Source organism: Aristolochia californica, unplaced genomic scaffold, assembly GCF_029961685.1.
Source record: "Aristolochia californica isolate CCGP_79_NKW_82.1479 unplaced genomic scaffold, dmAriCali1.0.hap1 SCAF_1, whole genome shotgun sequence".
Classification (NCBI taxonomy): Eukaryota; Viridiplantae; Streptophyta; class Magnoliopsida; order Piperales; family Aristolochiaceae; genus Aristolochia; species Aristolochia californica.
The window spans coordinates 55832445-55850701 of NW_027181770.1; the positions used below are offsets into that span (position 1 = coordinate 55832445).

Consider the following 18257-nt stretch of genomic DNA (forward strand, 5'->3'; position numbering starts at 1 on the left):
GTCCATTTAATTTTCCTATAATTTTTTTAAAATTTTTTACATAATTTCTTGGTAAACACTAATAGGATTTTATTTGAAAGTTTTTTGGAAATATGTATCATAGGAAAAATAATTTTAACTTTTCCTAATATAAATTTCCAACCTTAGGAGACTTAGATATACTTAAAGTGAAATCCTTTAAAATAGATACATACTCTTTTGGGCCCACTAACAACAAATCTAGTTCATTCAGCCCTCGATCCCTGCTTTGTCTTTGACCCCATAAGAGCATACGGTGATAAATACGGTATTTTATATTTAGATATATGCTAAAGCTTTTTTTTTCTTAGTCGACTTTTGAGGCAGTTTCAGTTGTTATAATAGTGTGTGGACATTTGGGTTTGTGGTTTCAGCTCTCTCTCGCTCTCTCTCTGGCTCTTTCCGAAGGGTTTCCAGGTCTCGACCATCAGCGTAAATCGCGTATAACTCGTGAATTGTCTTCGGGCTCTGGAATAGTTCATTTCCGTTTCTATATTGGTTTTTGTTTGCAACGTTGCTTACGGGCTCCAGAAGATTTCTGCTCTCTCTGTTCATAATTTATGAAGCTTCGGAGCCCAAAAAATAGATGATCGCCATCTGAAATCCGTGAAGATCTGTGCCTTTTTAAGTCGCTGAGCTGAGGACATCCAGGTTTCGTTGTATTTTGGGGTGCGAACGGGGGAAGTGGGTGATGGTATGTGAATGGCAGGGAGCGAAAATGGACTGAATTGCTGGAAAGGATTGTGGAGATCTGGGGTTCGTTCTCTCTAGATGTCGGCACTTTGAACTAGGGTTAGGTTTTGATTTTCGTTTGCTGCACTCTTTGGTTTGAGAAAGGACGGGGTGTTGAGATCTGAGCCCCTTCCTTTTTTTCCTAATTAACTTTTGATTTTATGAGAGACTGGAGTTACTTGCTGTGATGGACGTGGAACTCGTTGGGGACCTGGCGTCCCTTGATCCAGAAATGTTACAGCTCCCTGAGGTTTCTTCGGTGGCGCTTAAAGCAAATCCTTACCTCGCCGATGAGCTATTCTCACAGTGGCTTTCACTTCCTGACACCAGTCGGCTGGTATTTGTACATTTCTTGACTAGTTCGATTTTATTTTATTCCTTTTTATTGTTTACGTATTTTTATTTTTGTGAGGATGGTCTAGGTTCCCATACTTCTTTAAAATGTCTCCCGTTTAAGCTCATGAGCATGTTCTATCTTGTCCCTCGCCTCCGCCTTATTCAGCTTCTATTAAGATTATTCTATTGGAATAGGTTGGTTGTCATATAGTTATGGAGAGTGACATTTTTTGCACCATTTGTGAGTTTGCTAGTTGATTGGTGAGAAGATGAGTTTAGGAAAAAAAAGCTAATGAAACCGCGTAGGAATTTCTGTGTGAAACTGAAGTTATGAACCAATCCTGGGTCAGTACCAGTCCGTTTTCTCCATCGAATTAACCTACTGGTGCATGTGAAAGAATGATAACATGCGATCCCTTTGTGCCCTCTGTAATAATTTCTCGGTGATAAGCAAATTCTGTCAGTTGAGTAACACTTAGGATTTTTCATTTACTGACAAAGAGAACATATAACTTTGCAAATATGGTATAAGATGATAAATATCTGTGGTTGTCAAACGCAAATGAAACATTCATCTAGATCAATTTGGACCTTGCTCATTTAGTGATTCAGTAATTGTCAGTTTTCATTGAAGGTTCAAGGATGCAACGTCAGTTCATGTTCTGTTATGAGTTAATATAAGGAATCTCTGCCTAGTAAAAAAGGCAAAAATGAATCTCTGATTGAAGCCTATCATTATTTCTTCTGTGGATACCTCGGTTTGATACTCTAGATAGTATCCATTTCTAGTATACAAAGAATAATTCATTTCAAAGGTAAGTTGGACTATTTGATGATGCTTTTAAGACCAGCATAGAAAGAACCAGAGACAAGAAAGTTTGATGGTGTAGCTGATGCTTAGAAATTGGTAATGATTACCATAAATACGTTTTGGTTCAGTAAAAAATAGTCTTATTTCTTAAAGTGAACTGGTTACTGGAGAGGTCTAGTCGTTTTATATAGTTTATATCCTTTCTACTGTACAGCTTGAGTAGCAGTGAGGTAACCTACAATCGCTGGTTGTAAGGGACTTGCTCCCCCAAATTTTGTAATTTTCTCTTGTTTTATTAATACATCTTTTTCAAAAAAAAAAAAAAAGTTTGAGCAGCAGTGGGTTTCTTTCAGGTATTGTAGTGTCTTTATGAGACAGCTTGAGTTTCTCAATTTACCTAGACTTTCTGCTTTTGTCCAATCTCCTATTCTAATTGTATTTGATAATGCACCTTATTGTAGTATTCCCTTGATAGTTGCTTCAGGTAGCAGTATGGATACTTGTATCTACTAACATTATCAGTTTTATTTCATTTTTATGATTTAAGGTTTGTTTTCTTTTTGAATTATTTCTATGATTGTTTTCTAATTCTAGAACTTCAGAAATTCTTGCACTACGTATATACTACAGCTTCTATTATAAAAATTATATACTACAGCGATGTGCCATTAATTATTTCACACTCTACCACAATTACCATAATATATGTAGTTTTAACGGTTTATGACCGGACTTGTAGATCCATTTGTATTTTGAAAGAAATGTTTTTAATTGTTACAACGTGCCTGTAGGTGAAAACCTTGCTCGATGATGCCAAGGCAGGAAGTCCCCTCAATGCCCCTGCTAACTCTAGCGGTCCAAATGCTTCAGCTAGTAACTCTTTACCTTCCATGTTTCCTGCTGGAAGTGCGCCACCACTTTCACCAAGAAGTACTGCTGGTTCTCCACGAGTATCGAAACGTATTGGTCCATCTGTTTTAGGCTCTCCTCTGAAAGTAGTGAGTGAGCCAGTGAGAGAGTTGATACCGCAGGTATGAGCTAATGCAAACTAATATAAAGAGATACACATAATGTTTCGATGTTCTAACTAATTAGAAAATAAACTGACAATTAAGTTTAAAGAAGCTGTTACCCTTGCAAATACTGCTCTTCTATTTCTTTAATTGTTCTGCAGTGAGGTTTTATGTTGACATTAGAGTATAATAGCATGCTTTAATGCTTGCAGTTCTACTTTCAGAATGGGCGCCCACCTCCAAATGAACTGAAGGAACATTTCCTGTCCAGAATTGATCATCTTTTCTTTGGTCATTTGGATGGGTTACAGGTCCATGGTGAGAAATTCATCTACACTGCCTCCTCTTTCTTAGAGTTTCTTACTTGAGCTGATAAATCCATTCTCTCAACAGCATCAGAATTTAAGACACTTACAAAGGAAATTTGCAAGCTACCATCGTTTTTCTCCAGCACACTTTTCAGAAAGATAGATGTGGAATGCATTGGGCTCGTAACAAGGTTTGCACATTTGGTTATCCTTGGTGCTTTCTCTTTTTGTCGTTCTTTTGTTTTGTATCTGTTTCTTTAATTTATTACCAAATTGTTATAGTCAGACATGTCCTAACCTGTGCTTGTTATCTTTTCTCCATACTTATTTCAGTTTGTGCTCAGGGTCCTCCAATTGTTGATTGTCTGGGTATTTTGGCTTATACTGCCTTAGTAACCTTGGGCAATCGTTTTCGAACTGTTCTTGTAAGTCCGTGAGCGTGCTTGCTCCTTAGTTGAAAGTAGTTGAACCAAAGCTAGATCCAATTTCTTGGTCGATTCTCTTATCTGACACAGTTTTTAATCTGAATCTGATGGTTCTGTAGCTTCCTATATCTGCCTTCTCTGAGAGAGAGAGCCTATGAATTTTGATGCTACTTGTGGAATTGCATTCTCAGAAGAATATTGATTGAGGGAATCTTTTGGCTCCTAACTTCTATCTGATTATTTCTTTTTCAACATTAAAAAGCTTTGATTATTACATAATATCTCCATCCTAGTTTTCTTCTTAGGATCGTTTCTTTCCTGGTTTCTGCAGCTGTCCTGTATATGTATTGACAAAGTGTATGGTATTAAATGAATATTTTACTGATAATTTCATGTTGAATTTCTTCATGGTTTCCTAATACATATTACAGTGACCAAAAAAAGGTTCTATGCACTAAAGGATTTGGGCTATGTACACTTTCTTGGATTTATATAAACAATAAATACTGTTTATTCATTGTTACACTTGTATATATATTCTTCTTTTTAATTGCACTGGTACCTTAGTTCAAACTTCAAAAAGTTGTGCAGGAAGGCAACGGCCAAAATGTTTGTGGTAAATACTAAGAAACCAGCAGTCTGCCCATAGTGGGCATATATAGTTATTTATTTATTTATTTTTTTTTTTTTGAAAAAGGTGATTCATTAGATGGTGCCTGAAAGGAAACTACAAGAGGGAAAGAGGGGGGGGGGGGGGGGGGGGGGGGATGACACAATGAGAGATTGTTGATGGGCAGTGCAGGAAAGAGAGATGATATGCTAGGATGCCAGCAAGAGACATATAGCTACTAATAGCCAATACAGAGAAGTGTTTATCTAAGAAAAAAAATCCTGCGTTTTACCTTGCTTTTCACATTAGCTACTAATTGCCAGTTTTCAGCTTGCACTGTCTGTTCAAGGGAACCACCTTAGCGATCGAAAGATTCTTGGCTAATTGGTTTGGTTCCTTGGATCTTTCATAAGAACTTATTAAGATTGTGCAGGGTTACCTAAGGCCGTTTGGTCTAGTGGTATTCTGTTTACATTAGGTGCGTCAGGTCGCGAGTTCGAATCACGCCACGCCCCTCTCAAAAAAAAAAAAAAAGATTGTGCAAGGTTCTATCCCAAAATGACTAGCCACTTAAGATACCTATTGCTCAGCCTTATAACCAACAAATTCTCTTAGCATTTTATATATGTGGGACTACTCCCACTAACACTCTCCTCACATCCAAGCTTATGCATATGGATAACGGGCCTATGATGTGGATAATACAGATGGGGTACAAATTCATTGGGGAGCAATTTGGGCCTAGGAGCAAAGGTCCTACTTTGGTAGCATGTTAAGGTTGGGTCCCCATACCATCCCAAAAATGACTTGCCACTTAGGAGTAACATTTATCTATGTGGGACTATTATTACTTACAAAACTTTACATTGATATATTTAAATCTATCTTGGATAGGGATTGTTTGAGGTTTTAACCTTCAAGCCTTATTAGGACTTCCTTTAGGGAATTACAGGAATCAGTTTCTGCTTGATGACTTTTTTTACTGCTCTAGTGCCCTTTATTGCTTGAAAAAGATTTCTGATGTGGAAGACTGATCTGAAAATTAAGCTTGTTTTACCTATGTCAAGTTTTAATCAGGGGAGGTTGGATGCAAATTTTTTGGAAAGTTTGCTGAAGGAGAAAACTGCATGCCTGTCTTACCAATCCTCTATAAGAAGTTTGAGTGTAAAGGCAGGAAAATGATTAAGTTATTTGTAGCAAAGGCAGAAATGAGCCATTTAGCCCCCTTATATCAGCAGGCGTAGGATTACTGAATGAACTCCCATCAAAATTTAACTTGAGACAACCTGATGGAAGGGCCTCCCAACAAACCATACGAGGAGGAGAATGAGTAAGAAACATAGTAAAGACAGACCAATTCAGCCTAGTGACAGAACTTCAATAGGAATAAAATACCCCCAAAGTTAGATATTACCTCAATTGTTTCTTATTGTAAGGGAAATGCTCCCTCAAACTTTGTAATTTTCTTCTGTTTTATTAATACATCTTTTTTAAAAAATAAAAAATAAAATACCCCCAAGGAATGAATCTTCAAGAGAATAGAGTGGATAACAAGCTCAATTATTCCCCCTACAGAATGCTTCACAGCAGTAAAAGTGCTAGAGTTTCCACCTTTCAAAGACACCGCAAAACTGCATCAACAGAAATGTAGAGAAAGGCCCAGAAGAATGCCGAGAAACAAATCCGCCACTGTTTTAGGGAAACAGGTCGAAATCTCAAATTTTCAGGGGATGTCTTGGGTAGTCTCTTGATGGTATTTTCCAGCCAATCGTCATTATCATGTCATGAATCTCTTCAATTTCTAGAGATGGTGATTGCCGTGATGGCACTATAAGGCTTTAGTCTCAATCCTTTATGTTTTTTTTGTAAAGAAATCAAATTACTGTAGCTTGAAAATTAAAAAAAAATGCACAAATGGTAAATGTGCAATATAATCAGTGGAATTATGACAGTTTCAATTCTTACTTGTATTTTGTTGCTTGTAGTGTTTGATTTCTGATCCTTCTTATGAGAACTCCGCTTTTCTCCGTTGTTGCAGGGATGCATTTGTTGATTATTGGATTAACAGCAACATGTTGATGATGGATACGGCAACTCTAATATTCTTGATATTGAAACAACCAAATTGCAATTACCTTACACAGGTCTGTGTACTGGGTCTTTAAAAGCTTTTATTGAAAGCTTAGATAGGTCATTCCACAGATTGGAATCCTGGTTTTGCAAGCACTGCTACTGAGCTTATGCCTTAAGCTGGTCCGTAGTTTATTCACTGGGCCTGAAGATCGTTTTTGTCACTCAAAATGAGTCAGGTCTCACTTCAGTAAATCCTTTTCACTAAAACGGAAACTGGTTACAAATATGTATTTGGGCTTGATCCCACTCTCAAGGAGGTTTGCCTTGATCAAGTGCTGATTGTACCTTGAGCTGAAAGTTGGTCCAATCTAAATTAGATGAACTTATGGCTGCATATTACCCATTTGACAATAAGATATAGAAGACCTGTTTTAAAAAAAAAGTGTTATAAGGCAAGATAATCATATAATCTACTATAAAGTTCTTTAGATACTCATGTTTTAGTAGAATTTTTTTAAAATCTCATATATCGTTAAAAAAAACCTTCTTTTTGTAATAGTTTTGTAGAAGTCAAAAACCTATCTATGGGCGTGTTATAGATGGATGGATGGATAGATAGATAGATACACCTATATTTCATCTGACTTTTTTGTTCACAGCACATGATAAGTGACCTTGTTTGTATTCTCAAATGCATCAATGGAACTTTCATTATCTGTAGCTATCAACTTTATCTTTCGCTCATTGCTAAAGTTTATCTTTGTTTTTTGTTTTTACTTTTTTTTTATATGTGAATGTTAAAAAAACTCTAAATCCCGGCAAAAATCCAATTTCTGGAGATGTAACAAGGAAATATGATCTAATATATCTGTCAAACATAAGAATGAAAAACCTTAAGATGCAGTAAAAAACTGAATAATGATATTAGTTCTTTTAAACATGAGTGAGCCAAAATATGATTTACAATCAGATTAGGTACCACTTACCTCTTTATATTTCATTTTCAAAAACGAAAAATCATTTAATAATGGATAAAAGAGCTGTTTTTTTTTTTTTTTTGAAAAATGTGTGAATAGACTATAAAAAAAGAAAAGTACAAGAACAATCAAACCTAGGTTAGAGGGCCTTCCTCCACAACAAGGTATTGGAGTTAAATGCCCGCCTTGGCCTGGATGTTTGCCAAGTGGTTGGCAGAGCGAGGAATATGCTTCTAAGTACAAATCAAATGGGAACTTAAATTACATATTTTTGAGTACATATCCCATTGACGCCACGGAGGCCTGATGGATTTTGCACACTAGTTAATGACGATCTTTGAGTCGCCCTCAATGCAGAGTGGGCCCGTGAGTCAATTTGAGAAAATTTGAATTCCGTTTAGCAATCCCGAAAGTTCTGCTGTTGTGGAATCAAGGGGGCCACAAAGGAGAAGAGGAGATTGCCGTTATAAATCATATTTTGAATGGAACATTTCAGTTATCATTTTATATGTGGTATATTGTCTAAGGGAGAATAGGAGAAGGTCCAGATTTTAGATGTTATTGATAAACGTGCCATCTCTGAGATGGAGGGGGGGGGGGGGGCCTTTGAGCACTAGAAGCTGTAATCTTACAAATATAAACTTCAAATCGTATTTACATTTAGCTTTTTCCCTGGGTTGGAAATTTGTTTACCCAGGAATCTGTTTTGAAACCTAAAACAAAAGCTTGCCCAAGTTCCATGAGTAACCTTTGAGAAATGAGTGAATATTTGTGAAAATTAAAAGAAACTCTTAGTGAAATTCAGTGTGAACATAATTGAAACTTAGCATGAAATGATATATATATATATATATTTATGTTTTGTTGAAATGAAAGGTTAAAAATTTAAAAGGTATTAGGGTCATATAAGTTGTTTAGTCAATCATCTAATATATTTTATAAGTTACTGTAAAGAATATTTTTTCATTAACCATTCCTTGAAATCACTTTTGTTGCTTGTATATGAACTTTTGTTATGTGATCCTTCTTGTAAGTTTCTAAATATCTTCCAGCTGATATTTTTCATGTCATTTCCTATTCCAGTTCCAATTTGTTTCCTGTTAGGCTTTCTCTTCTATATTTCTTTCATGTTCTAATTAGTAAAATGGATCCAGGAAGACTTTAAACCTGTTCTTCGAGAGCTTTTGGCCGCACACCCAGGGTTGGAATTCTTACAGAGTACTCCTGAGTTTCAGGAAAGATATGGTATGTTGTTCTGTTCAAACTTTTTGTGCTAGAACAGGAAGGGACTTTTGAGAATACTGGAAGAACTTCCATCTATTTTTTATTTTTTCATTTTGTTGTCTATGCCATTCATGATAGACTTTTGATTCAACATATTTATTTATTTACTTTTTGAGAAATGTTGCATTCATTTTTGTTGCTTTATTTTATTATATTTCACCTGATATTTAGGAGATATGCATGGGGTTATGTGGTGCATTTTGCATTTTTTCCACTGTATGAATTGGATTTGAGGCATTTGGTTATGGATCTAAATAGAAAATGACAGGTAGTCTTTGTCTTGTTAGATCTAAAGATGGACATGCTTCAATATTCATTCAATTTTTCCAAGGAATAGTGATGTTCTTGTTGCTGGGTTTCCTGAGAAACAGCCTATGAGACTCTTGATATGTAAACCATAGTGTAGATTAGCTGACATCGACCAACAATACAACCATCTAGAGGCACAAACTTTACATAGAAGTGCTCTAGCTAGCAGTGTAAGCCATCAAACCTAAGGTTATGGTACAAAGAAAAGTAAAACAAAATTCTGGAAATTCTCTTTTCTGGAGTAGGAGAGAAAACTCAGAGAGAGGAAGAAAGAGGGCTTGAGAGTCTCTTCATTAGGATCTCACTGCTACAATACCATGTAAAAAGATGAATTTTAGGGAGGAAAACAGAGAAAAATAGAGAGAAAGAGGGAAACAAGAGTTCGTGGAACTGCACTTCTCTAGGACAGAAATCGAGCCCCCCTGTTCCTTTATATATCACTTAAGTTACAGGCTTAGAAGATACAAAAAGGCCCCTCACAGCTTAAACCCTTATTAACTCCTAGAATACTATTCAGAATTCTACCAAATTTGAAACTAGTACTCCTAACATGACACCTATACTGCTGCTACCTTACAAGGTACATACCAGAGTGGTGAAAAGACCAAAGTTCCCTTAATTATATTTTAACAAGCATTTTATGTTTATTTTTTGTTTGCCGGCTCCAAAAGGGACAAACTCTTTGTTTTTCAGTGTTTCAAAGAAACTGATTCTGAAGGATTGGCCATTTCGGTTTTCCCACGGGGACTCTTCAGATAAAAGTTTAAAATTTGTATCCTAATGAAATAAAGTTTTGTTTTTCTAGAAGGACAATGGTTACATTTTAAGAAAAATGATTACATTTTTTTCTTCAGAAAAAAAAAGTTTAAAGTATGAGATGCCAAAGCTCTGCTTCAAATTATCACAACACAGCTGCTTCCATATTGTGTTGAACAAATATCATTTTGTTTTGGGACTACTTATTCTCAACGACAAAATTTTACTTGTGAGACGTTTGAAGCATGATTTGCTATACGCCAAATCTGTCTTCATTTTTTTCCAGTTTATTGTAGTATGAGATGCAGTGTAATGTTTAGTGTTAGGCAGCTTTCAATGTTCTTGATGCCTTGCAACCAATTTCATTTGTATCATCTATGATATTTCTAGCATTGTCCCTTGCAACTTCATTGAACTGATTCTTTGAACTTTGGACCAGCTGAAACTGTCATATACAGAATATTCTATTACATGAATAGATCAGGAAATGGCCAGCTTACACTCAGAGAGCTCAAACGTGGAAATTTGATTGCTGCAATGCTGCATGCTGATGAAGAGGAAGATATTAACAAAGTCTTGCGGTAAGTTTGCTTAAGTTGATATTTTTCTACACTAGTGAAAGAGTACATGGAGAAGACATATGAGAAAGCACTATGATCTGCACTGCTTCCCATAGTTGAGGTGTGGCCTGTAGCTTTTCACTTTTAATTGAAAAGATACATAATTGAGAAATAATTGAAACACTGTAAAAGATGCATTAGGAGACCGATAGATGTCTTTTTTCAACTTGATGGGGACTTATATAAATTTCATTTATGTAGTAGCATGCTGTTTCCGATGTGATTCCCAATAAGCAAACAATATTGTGTTCATAGAATACTCCTTCCCACAACACATCGACAAACGGAAATGCATAAAATATTTTCTGATAAAGGATGTTTTATTCCAAAAGCCAATAGGCAAGGAGCAAAAAATCTTAGTCGTTGTTATCTGCACTGTTACTTTAAGTTTCGTGGTTATAAGCAATGAGCCTAATTCTTCTGATATAGTTCTGTCCATCATAAAGTTGAATTCGTTGCAAGGGGTGAGAAACAAACCAGGCAAAAACTGTTAAAGTTCGATTCTCCAACTCATAATCTCTGTGATAGGCTGTGCCTTAACATTCAAAAAGAAAATTATAGGAGATGCCATCTTTTTATTAATTTATTAAAATTTTGTAATGGTGTTTGACTTTTCATGGTAAAAAGAAAAAATTACAAGCAAGGGAAGGATGATCCGTCCCAATCATTATAGAAGATAGAAGTTCCCAACAACAAGGAGTTGCTGGGAAACACCTTTTAGCTAATAGATCAGAGGAACCATTTGCCAAACAAAGAATATGCTTCCAAGAGATGGTCTGGCCCATAGAAGAATGACATATTTGATCAAATTTGTTATCTCAACTTCCAGGGAAGGTCGGCAAAGTTTTGGAGAAAGATAAGATGATTGAAGCTGAATCATCTTCGGTGATCATCAAATCTGAGATATATTTAAGAATAGAGTCAAGTGTCTGGGAGCAGGGCAATGAGCTCTGCATGAACCAGCTGGGCCCGAGAATGAGAGCATTACTGGGCTATTACGGTCCTGATTGTGCCTCCAATCTCAGTGGGGTTCAGACTACCAAAGGGTTTGCTATCAAATTTAACTTTGGCCAGCCCTGGGTGCCATGGAGGAGAGAGGTAGGATACCTTTAAAGAGCATTTACCCATCGCAGAATGATATGAATAATGGATTAAAAGCTGCTGCACAACGAATTAGAAGCTAATTTGAAGGCTCTCTTGTTCCAAATTGTAAGGGACTACAACAAGAACTGGCCCTTTTATTTAAACAATGAGGATAGGAATTCAATAAAGGAGGTTCAATGGAGCAAAAGTTATCTGAGAGAATACAAGAGGGAGCAAGACTAAAAAGCCCACTGCAAAAAGAACACCTACAACATGAATACAAAGATCATAAAGGAAATTAGCTGCCGATATTGAGGTGCTGTCAAGCAATGCCATCTCTTGATAGAGAGTTGGCTACACTATTCGCAGATCTAGGATTATGCTTCCTAGAACAACAAGAGCTAGCCTCCACGGTGAGTTCCAAATCTGAGGAAATGGGCCCTGATGAAACTGCCGGATAAAGGTGGAAAAACTGCTAGGAAGGCAAGTGCTTTTGCCAAATTAAATTTATTGAAGATAGCTCTTCAAATGGCCGAGTTGAAGGAACGATCCAATAATATGTGATTCTCTATCTCATCTGCGTCCCCATTCTTTTTTGATAGTTCATGAAAATTTAGGATTTTTAAATTTCTGCAGTCCACAAGAAGTGCAGCACTGCACTTGCAATTTTCAGATAGAGCTGATATCTGATACTTCTTCAACAATGTTTTAAAAGGGCCTCGGCGGACCGCCGAGGCAGCGAGGCGGGCTCCTCAATTTCAAGGCAGTTTCTTTTACACTTAATTTATATTATTAATTATGTCATATAACAATTGAAACATTAATACTTCCAAAAAATAATTGAAACGTTACAAGCATTTAAATCTATCTTGTAGATGTCTCTAAGAAAGAATGAAAGATTAAAAAGGGTCAATAATCTTCTCAATAACCTGAAGTGAAAAATAATATAGAGAGGAGGGATAGGGTAGAGAGAACAAGGAAGACTGATGAGTGACATCACTTGGATAAAGTATGTATTTTGATCAGCACCAGGATAGTAAAGTATAAAAGTGAAAACATCTGAACGAGAAGAGAGAAGTGAGAGAGAAGACTGGTCACTCACAGTAGTAGAGGGAAGAGAGGACTAAGAGAGAAGGGGAAGGGAAGTAAAAAAAGTTTTAATGAAGAAAGCACAGGTCATGTGATGTGGACCTCAATGTCATCTTGTTCTCTACTCCCTTGATTGAAACAGGAAAACAATTAAAAGAAGTGTGAGGCGAGTGATAGAGTGGAAAAAGAAACAAACAGGATCGAAAATTTTCTTGATGAAAACCATTGGACAAGACTGGCCAAGGAAGACCGGACTAGGTCTTCTTGTCTCTAGATGAAGACAGGAGAAATCGGAAAAGAATTACAAAAGCTCAAGGTGAAGTGCTAAATTAAAGAGAAAATGATAGAAAAAGTAAAAGAAACGTACATATAGAGGCAATGGGCAGAGTCTTTAACCTTTCTCTTGGATGTTCTTCTTCGACTACTAGATGGAATAATGAAAAGGAAAGGAAGACAAACAAACTAATAGAGAGAGGCGGAAACCCACATGAGGTGCCTACAAGGCCTGCTTGGTCACTTAAGTGGCCAACTTTTAAAACACCATTCTTCATTGGGGGGGGGGGACTCGGCAGGTCCTAGTTGCTTCGTACTAAGAAAAGACCAGACCATGGACGCTAAATAGGATCATCTTCACCGGCTTTTAAGAGAAAGGCAGAATCAGACATTGAGAGTAGACTTGACAGAAGACAAACTTACAGTGATCTAATGCCATTTGGCTTTCTGAAGCTTATACCTATAATGAGAAGACAAACTTGCATAAACGATGCAAAATCTTCTACCAGCTTTTGGAGGAAATGAGAGCTAAAAATTCGAATAGCAAGTCCATATCGTAGTAGCCTCTTTATAAAAACTAAAGTAAACTAAAATAAATAAAAGAAATAAAAACGACTGTGGGTTGTTGTTGGGGCTTATATGTACCACATTGACATGTAAATGCATTGTAGCTTATGTCTGATATTCTATTCTGAGGGCCTTGTCAAGGTGCCTCTTCTATTATTTTCTGGTTATTACAATAGCTAGCGTTCATACCTTTAATTCCTTTTATGTTCTTCCATGGAGTTGAGGAAAACTTGGCTTCCTGCGTTTGAGTTCTTGTATATCAGGCTCCATTTTGCCAGAGAATATGGTCATCCTTGATGGGATACTACTTTTATCATTTCCAGGCTTCTTTTTACTAGTCACTGAGGGTGATGGGAAATATTCTTATCTGCTTATTTGGAAAGACGTATGAAAATGTTTTGGGAACAGTGACACTGATTTTATGAAAAAAAGTTGCTTGATGAAATCTCTTTTCTCATTGTTATAAAAAGAATGTTTTGGCGTGGACCTGGATCCAACTTAAAGAGAATTGTTTCATGAGACATGTCAAATATATAATATTGTGTTCACAGAGCCATGCAGAAAATGTAAATTGACTTCATTTATGGAGTACGCTAGAACTTTTTTTTATTAGTCTGCTAGGCAACATGAGTAATTCTTGGAGGGCTTAATTACGGTTCAAGATGTAGTAGTTAGGCTGTTGCATATGATGCAAATGCTTTGTGTATAGCATAATCTCAATCAATTTTGGTTTTGTGCAGGTATTTCTCTTATGAACACTTTTATGTGATATACTGCAAGTTCTGGGAATTGGATACGGATCATGATTTCTTGATTGACAAAGAAAATCTAATTAGATATGGAAACCATGCTCTTACGTACAGGATTGTGGATAGAATTTTTTCGCAGGTTTTTATTTACCTCAAACTGATCATTGGTTTCCATTGCTTTGTAAAATGAGGTCTATTTCATATTTATCACTGCATTATGCTTTTATTTTGTCCATCTTTTAGATTCCAAGAAAGTTTACAAGCAAAGTTGAGGGGAAGATGGGATATGAGGATTTTGTTTACTTCATGCTGTCTGAGGAGGATAAATCATCTGAGCCTAGTCTTGAATACTGGTATTTCTATTTATGGTTTCATTTTCTGAGTAGTATAGTCAAGGTTACTCAGTGGTGTTGTTTTGATTCTGCTGTTGATCATCTGATCTTGCTTTCAGAGCTAGTTTATTTTCTTTTGGAAACACTTCGAAGATAGGACTTTAAAAAGTTAAAAACTGTGTATAAGCTGCATGCCTGGATCCTCAAGAGCTTAGAATTTTATCCATTCGGTCATTACTGAATATGTAGGATTATCTGTCTGCAGGCCCATTTCTTTGAGTGATTCTGCAATGTGTTAAAACACTTTAATTGATGGCTCTTGCCTTCCAAGTACCAATGGATATAAGAAACGTCATGGGGTGAAGAGTTGCAAAATTATACTGGTACAAATACAGAACACCAAATAAAGTTTGACTTGACAAAACACAAAATATAGTTTGGCTTAATCTATAATCTCCATTAAGGAATTATGCTAGATAAGTGATAAAATTTCTGCTTAGTGATATGAGCACTACCATATGAAAGAGAAAGTTATAACATTTATAAAGAATCGTCTCATGGATAATGTTTTTGGCAACAAGTACACAGTTGATATAACATTGGCAGAGATGGTGTTAAAATAACATAGTATTTGTTTGTTATAGTGCAACTACATTGGATGTATTGCCTTAAACGTGAAGTAGCTATCAGGATTATGTATTTATAAGGAAATTCAGGAAAGTGTCTGTTTTGATTATCATTTTTTCATACTATTGGCTTCTAGAGGTGTTGCTTTATCAGCCTTGTTTTTGTCTCAGGTTCAAAAGTATAGATTTGGATGGCAATGGAGTGCTCACTCCCAATGAAATGCAGTTCTTTTATGAGGAGCAATTGCATCGCATGGAGTGCATGGCCCAGGAACCAGTGCTCTTTGAGGATATTTTATGCCAGATGGTTGACATGATTGGGCCAGCAGTGAGTAACTTTCAGCCACTCTCAGAAAATTCTTAGCAATTAATCTTGTTGGCAATAACTTGTTGCTTTGCTTGCAGAGGGAGAGCTATTTTACTCTACGTGACTTAAAGGGTTGCAAACTTTCAGGAAATGTTTTCAACATTCTTTTCAATTTGAATAAATTCATGGCATTTGAAACTCGTGATCCATTCCTCATTCGTCAGGTATGCACAGCCTTTCCACTTTGTACATTATGTCCCATTGAAAAATGTTATTGTTAACCTTTTGGTTCAAATGGTCTGAACAGGAGCGAGAAGATCCCACTTTGACTGAATGGGACCGCTTTGCTCATAGAGAATATATTAGGCTTTCCATGGAAGAAGATGGTGAAGATGCGTCCAATGGGAGTGTGGAAGTGTGGGACGAATCACTTGAGGCTCCCTTCTGAATGTAATCTCAGGTAGCTTTTGGTCCTTCCACTTAGAAATAATTAGAAGTTTTAAAATTTCATTATTTTCATAAATATTGGAATTTACAGTTATTTCTCTTTGTGTTTTTTCTTTTAATATATTTTATATTTTGAGGAGCATGGGCTGGGGGGTTTATTACTGATTGTCTCACAGTTTATAATTGATTCATTACGCTTGGGGGGTTTCTTTATATTTACTGAGATTGCCCATTTTGCCTTCCCACTAGTCATTAGCTGTGAGACCAGGGTCTGCCTGTAAGAGTAGGGCCATTTTTTCCATATCCAATGCTTTCACTTTATCTCCACAAAAAAAAAAGTATTTTTTTCCTATATATGATGTATTATATCTGTCTGGACCATATTTTATACAGACCCATTATTTTTTTTTTTTTTTTGAGATGGATGCTTTTATTAATGCACAAGGCCTGGAGAGGAATTACAAGGCCTGAGAAATGGATCATTATTTTCTCTATAATTCTTTATGTCTCATGGTAGCCTCCTCTAGTCTCCTTAACGAAACTTTCGTGATTGAGTTAGCCATCTATTATGACCAGGTCCATTTTTTCTTCATTTAACTACTTTCATTCCTTTACATTAAAATAAGATGTTCTGTTTCTTGTTTGGTTGTCTATTCTTAAAGAGTCGAAACTATTAAAGCTCCTCAGAAAATATCTCTTCAAATCTTTTTTAAAGAGAATAATTGGAGAAATCAGAAAGATGCCTTTGGACCTTTTTCCCCCTCTCCCCTGAATGGAAGATGTTGCATGATTTGAAGGAGGTGTTCATACTAAAGGAAGCACAGGGATCTTTCTTTGGAAACAAAGGATTCAGTGATAATTCACAAAAAAATGGGGCAAAAAGATGCTTTGCTAAGAATTTCCTGTAAGGATTTACCTAATGAGGAAAAGTTTGAAGTATTGAGTAATTAAGTAAAAGAACTGTTTTGAATGCAAGCGACATTGATTCACCTTTCTTTTTCTTTCTGTTTTTTGAAACTGAAGCACCTTTCATTTCATGAATTAGTTTGACTTCATCTAACTTCTCCTAAGTATTCGTTTCATTCCTAAACCCTTGAGTCATAACTATGTGTCATATCAAGAACAGTGAGAATGAAATTGGTTGTATCTTCTATATCTTTTTGGAGCCAAAATATAACGTGACTTCCAAATTTTACTGTCTAATAGAAGAGTCATTACAGATTTTTAGTCTCCATGCTTATGCTTCTAAAATTTGCATATAGTATTGTTAAGTATGAGGCCACCTAGGAACTGTGTTGTGTGTTCACTAATAGGAAGGCAACTTGTTATTTTTCATTGTTGTCAGTTATTGGAGCCATTCTCCATTATCATAAATGTTTGGGTTGGTCTATTATCTTAAACTTTCCTTTTAACTTTTTTATAGTTTGTAGATCATACTTCATGTTTAGGTGGCATTTCTTGCTTCATTTATTCGTAGTTTCTCTGCACATGTTCGTTTCATCACTTCTGCTATCCTCGAACGGGTCTTGTTTGTTCACCTGTGCATGTGACTAGAGTTTGTGTGTGGTTGTGTTCACATAGTATAGATAACGAGATTCATCGGCATCAGTTTTGGATGCTGTATGTGGGACTTGTTGGAAGCTCCTTTGGTATGTTATGGGTTGATCCGAAGAGGTGAGGAGATAGCTAAATGGATGATTTAATGGCGTAGCTTTTTCATCTCACTATTGGACTTGTTTGCATTGTCTATTCACTCAGAAATTTGTACTTCTTCATCTGATATATTCTTACTGTTCCTTGGTCCTTACTTCCCCCGGTCTTTCCAGATGCCTACAAGAAAGTTTTGGATAGTTACTAGCTGATCTCAGAAAGAAGCAACAGAACCACACACAACAACTCATGGGGTGAGCGTAGCATAATGTTCTGCTTCATCAAATGATAAGATTCCAATGTCTCCCAGCGGTTCGTCTTTGGCTTGTTTCTCATATGGGAAATGGAAGCCAGCAGCTTTCTGGATTCTACTACAGAATTCTTTGCTAATGCAGAAGCCCTTGACAAGGAGTGCAGTTGCTGACCTATGTTTGATGATCTACCAGAACCGGGTAACATAGCTTCAGAAATTCAGGGCATTAGTTTATTTTTTTCTTCTAATTCCAGAAATCAGTCCACCATCTGTTTGCCTTCTACTTTGTTATTTCTTTTTTTGTTTGTTTGTTATGTATGGTGAATTGTGAATTACAGGAGCTTTTACTTATGATTTTGGGCTTTAGGTTCTCGTCTGTCCTGCCTCTTGCTCTCTCCATACTTACTAGAAGGTCTTGTTAATTGGAAGCTATATCATGCAAAAGAGGGAAGAAAATGGTGTTGGGTGCATGTATTTTTGGTTCTTCTGTTCTTTTTAACTGCTCTAGTATGACCTGATGAAAGCTTGTGAATATCTATGGAGCGTAACTGTTGTTTGATCATTTACTTTCTTTTCGAATACTACACCATATTTCACAGGCACCAACCA

The 18257-nt window shown here is 36.3% G+C and overlaps 1 protein-coding gene across 2 annotated transcripts; it reads left to right on the forward strand.

Moving 5' to 3' along the window:
* The first annotated feature begins 384 nt into the window (after positions 1-384).
* LOC137951767 (serine/threonine protein phosphatase 2A regulatory subunit B''beta-like) lies at positions 385-18250 on the forward strand. 2 transcript variants are annotated; one of them, XM_068798664.1, is made up of 13 exons: positions 385-1087; positions 2689-2928; positions 3123-3228; positions 3304-3409; positions 6292-6397; positions 8458-8548; positions 10092-10233; positions 14025-14172; positions 14277-14386; positions 15163-15319; positions 15397-15522; positions 15606-15758; positions 17572-18250. In XM_068798664.1, exons 1-12 carry the CDS (start codon positions 938-940, stop codon positions 15744-15746), a joined length of 1623 nt encoding a protein of 540 aa, XP_068654765.1. In that variant the 5' UTR covers positions 385-937; the 3' UTR covers positions 15747-15758; positions 17572-18250. The 2 variants fall into 2 exon arrangements, with proteins under 2 accessions (XP_068654765.1, XP_068654774.1); XM_068798673.1 differs by having other exon boundaries at positions 3135-3228.
* The last annotated feature ends 7 nt before the right edge of the window (positions 18251-18257 follow it).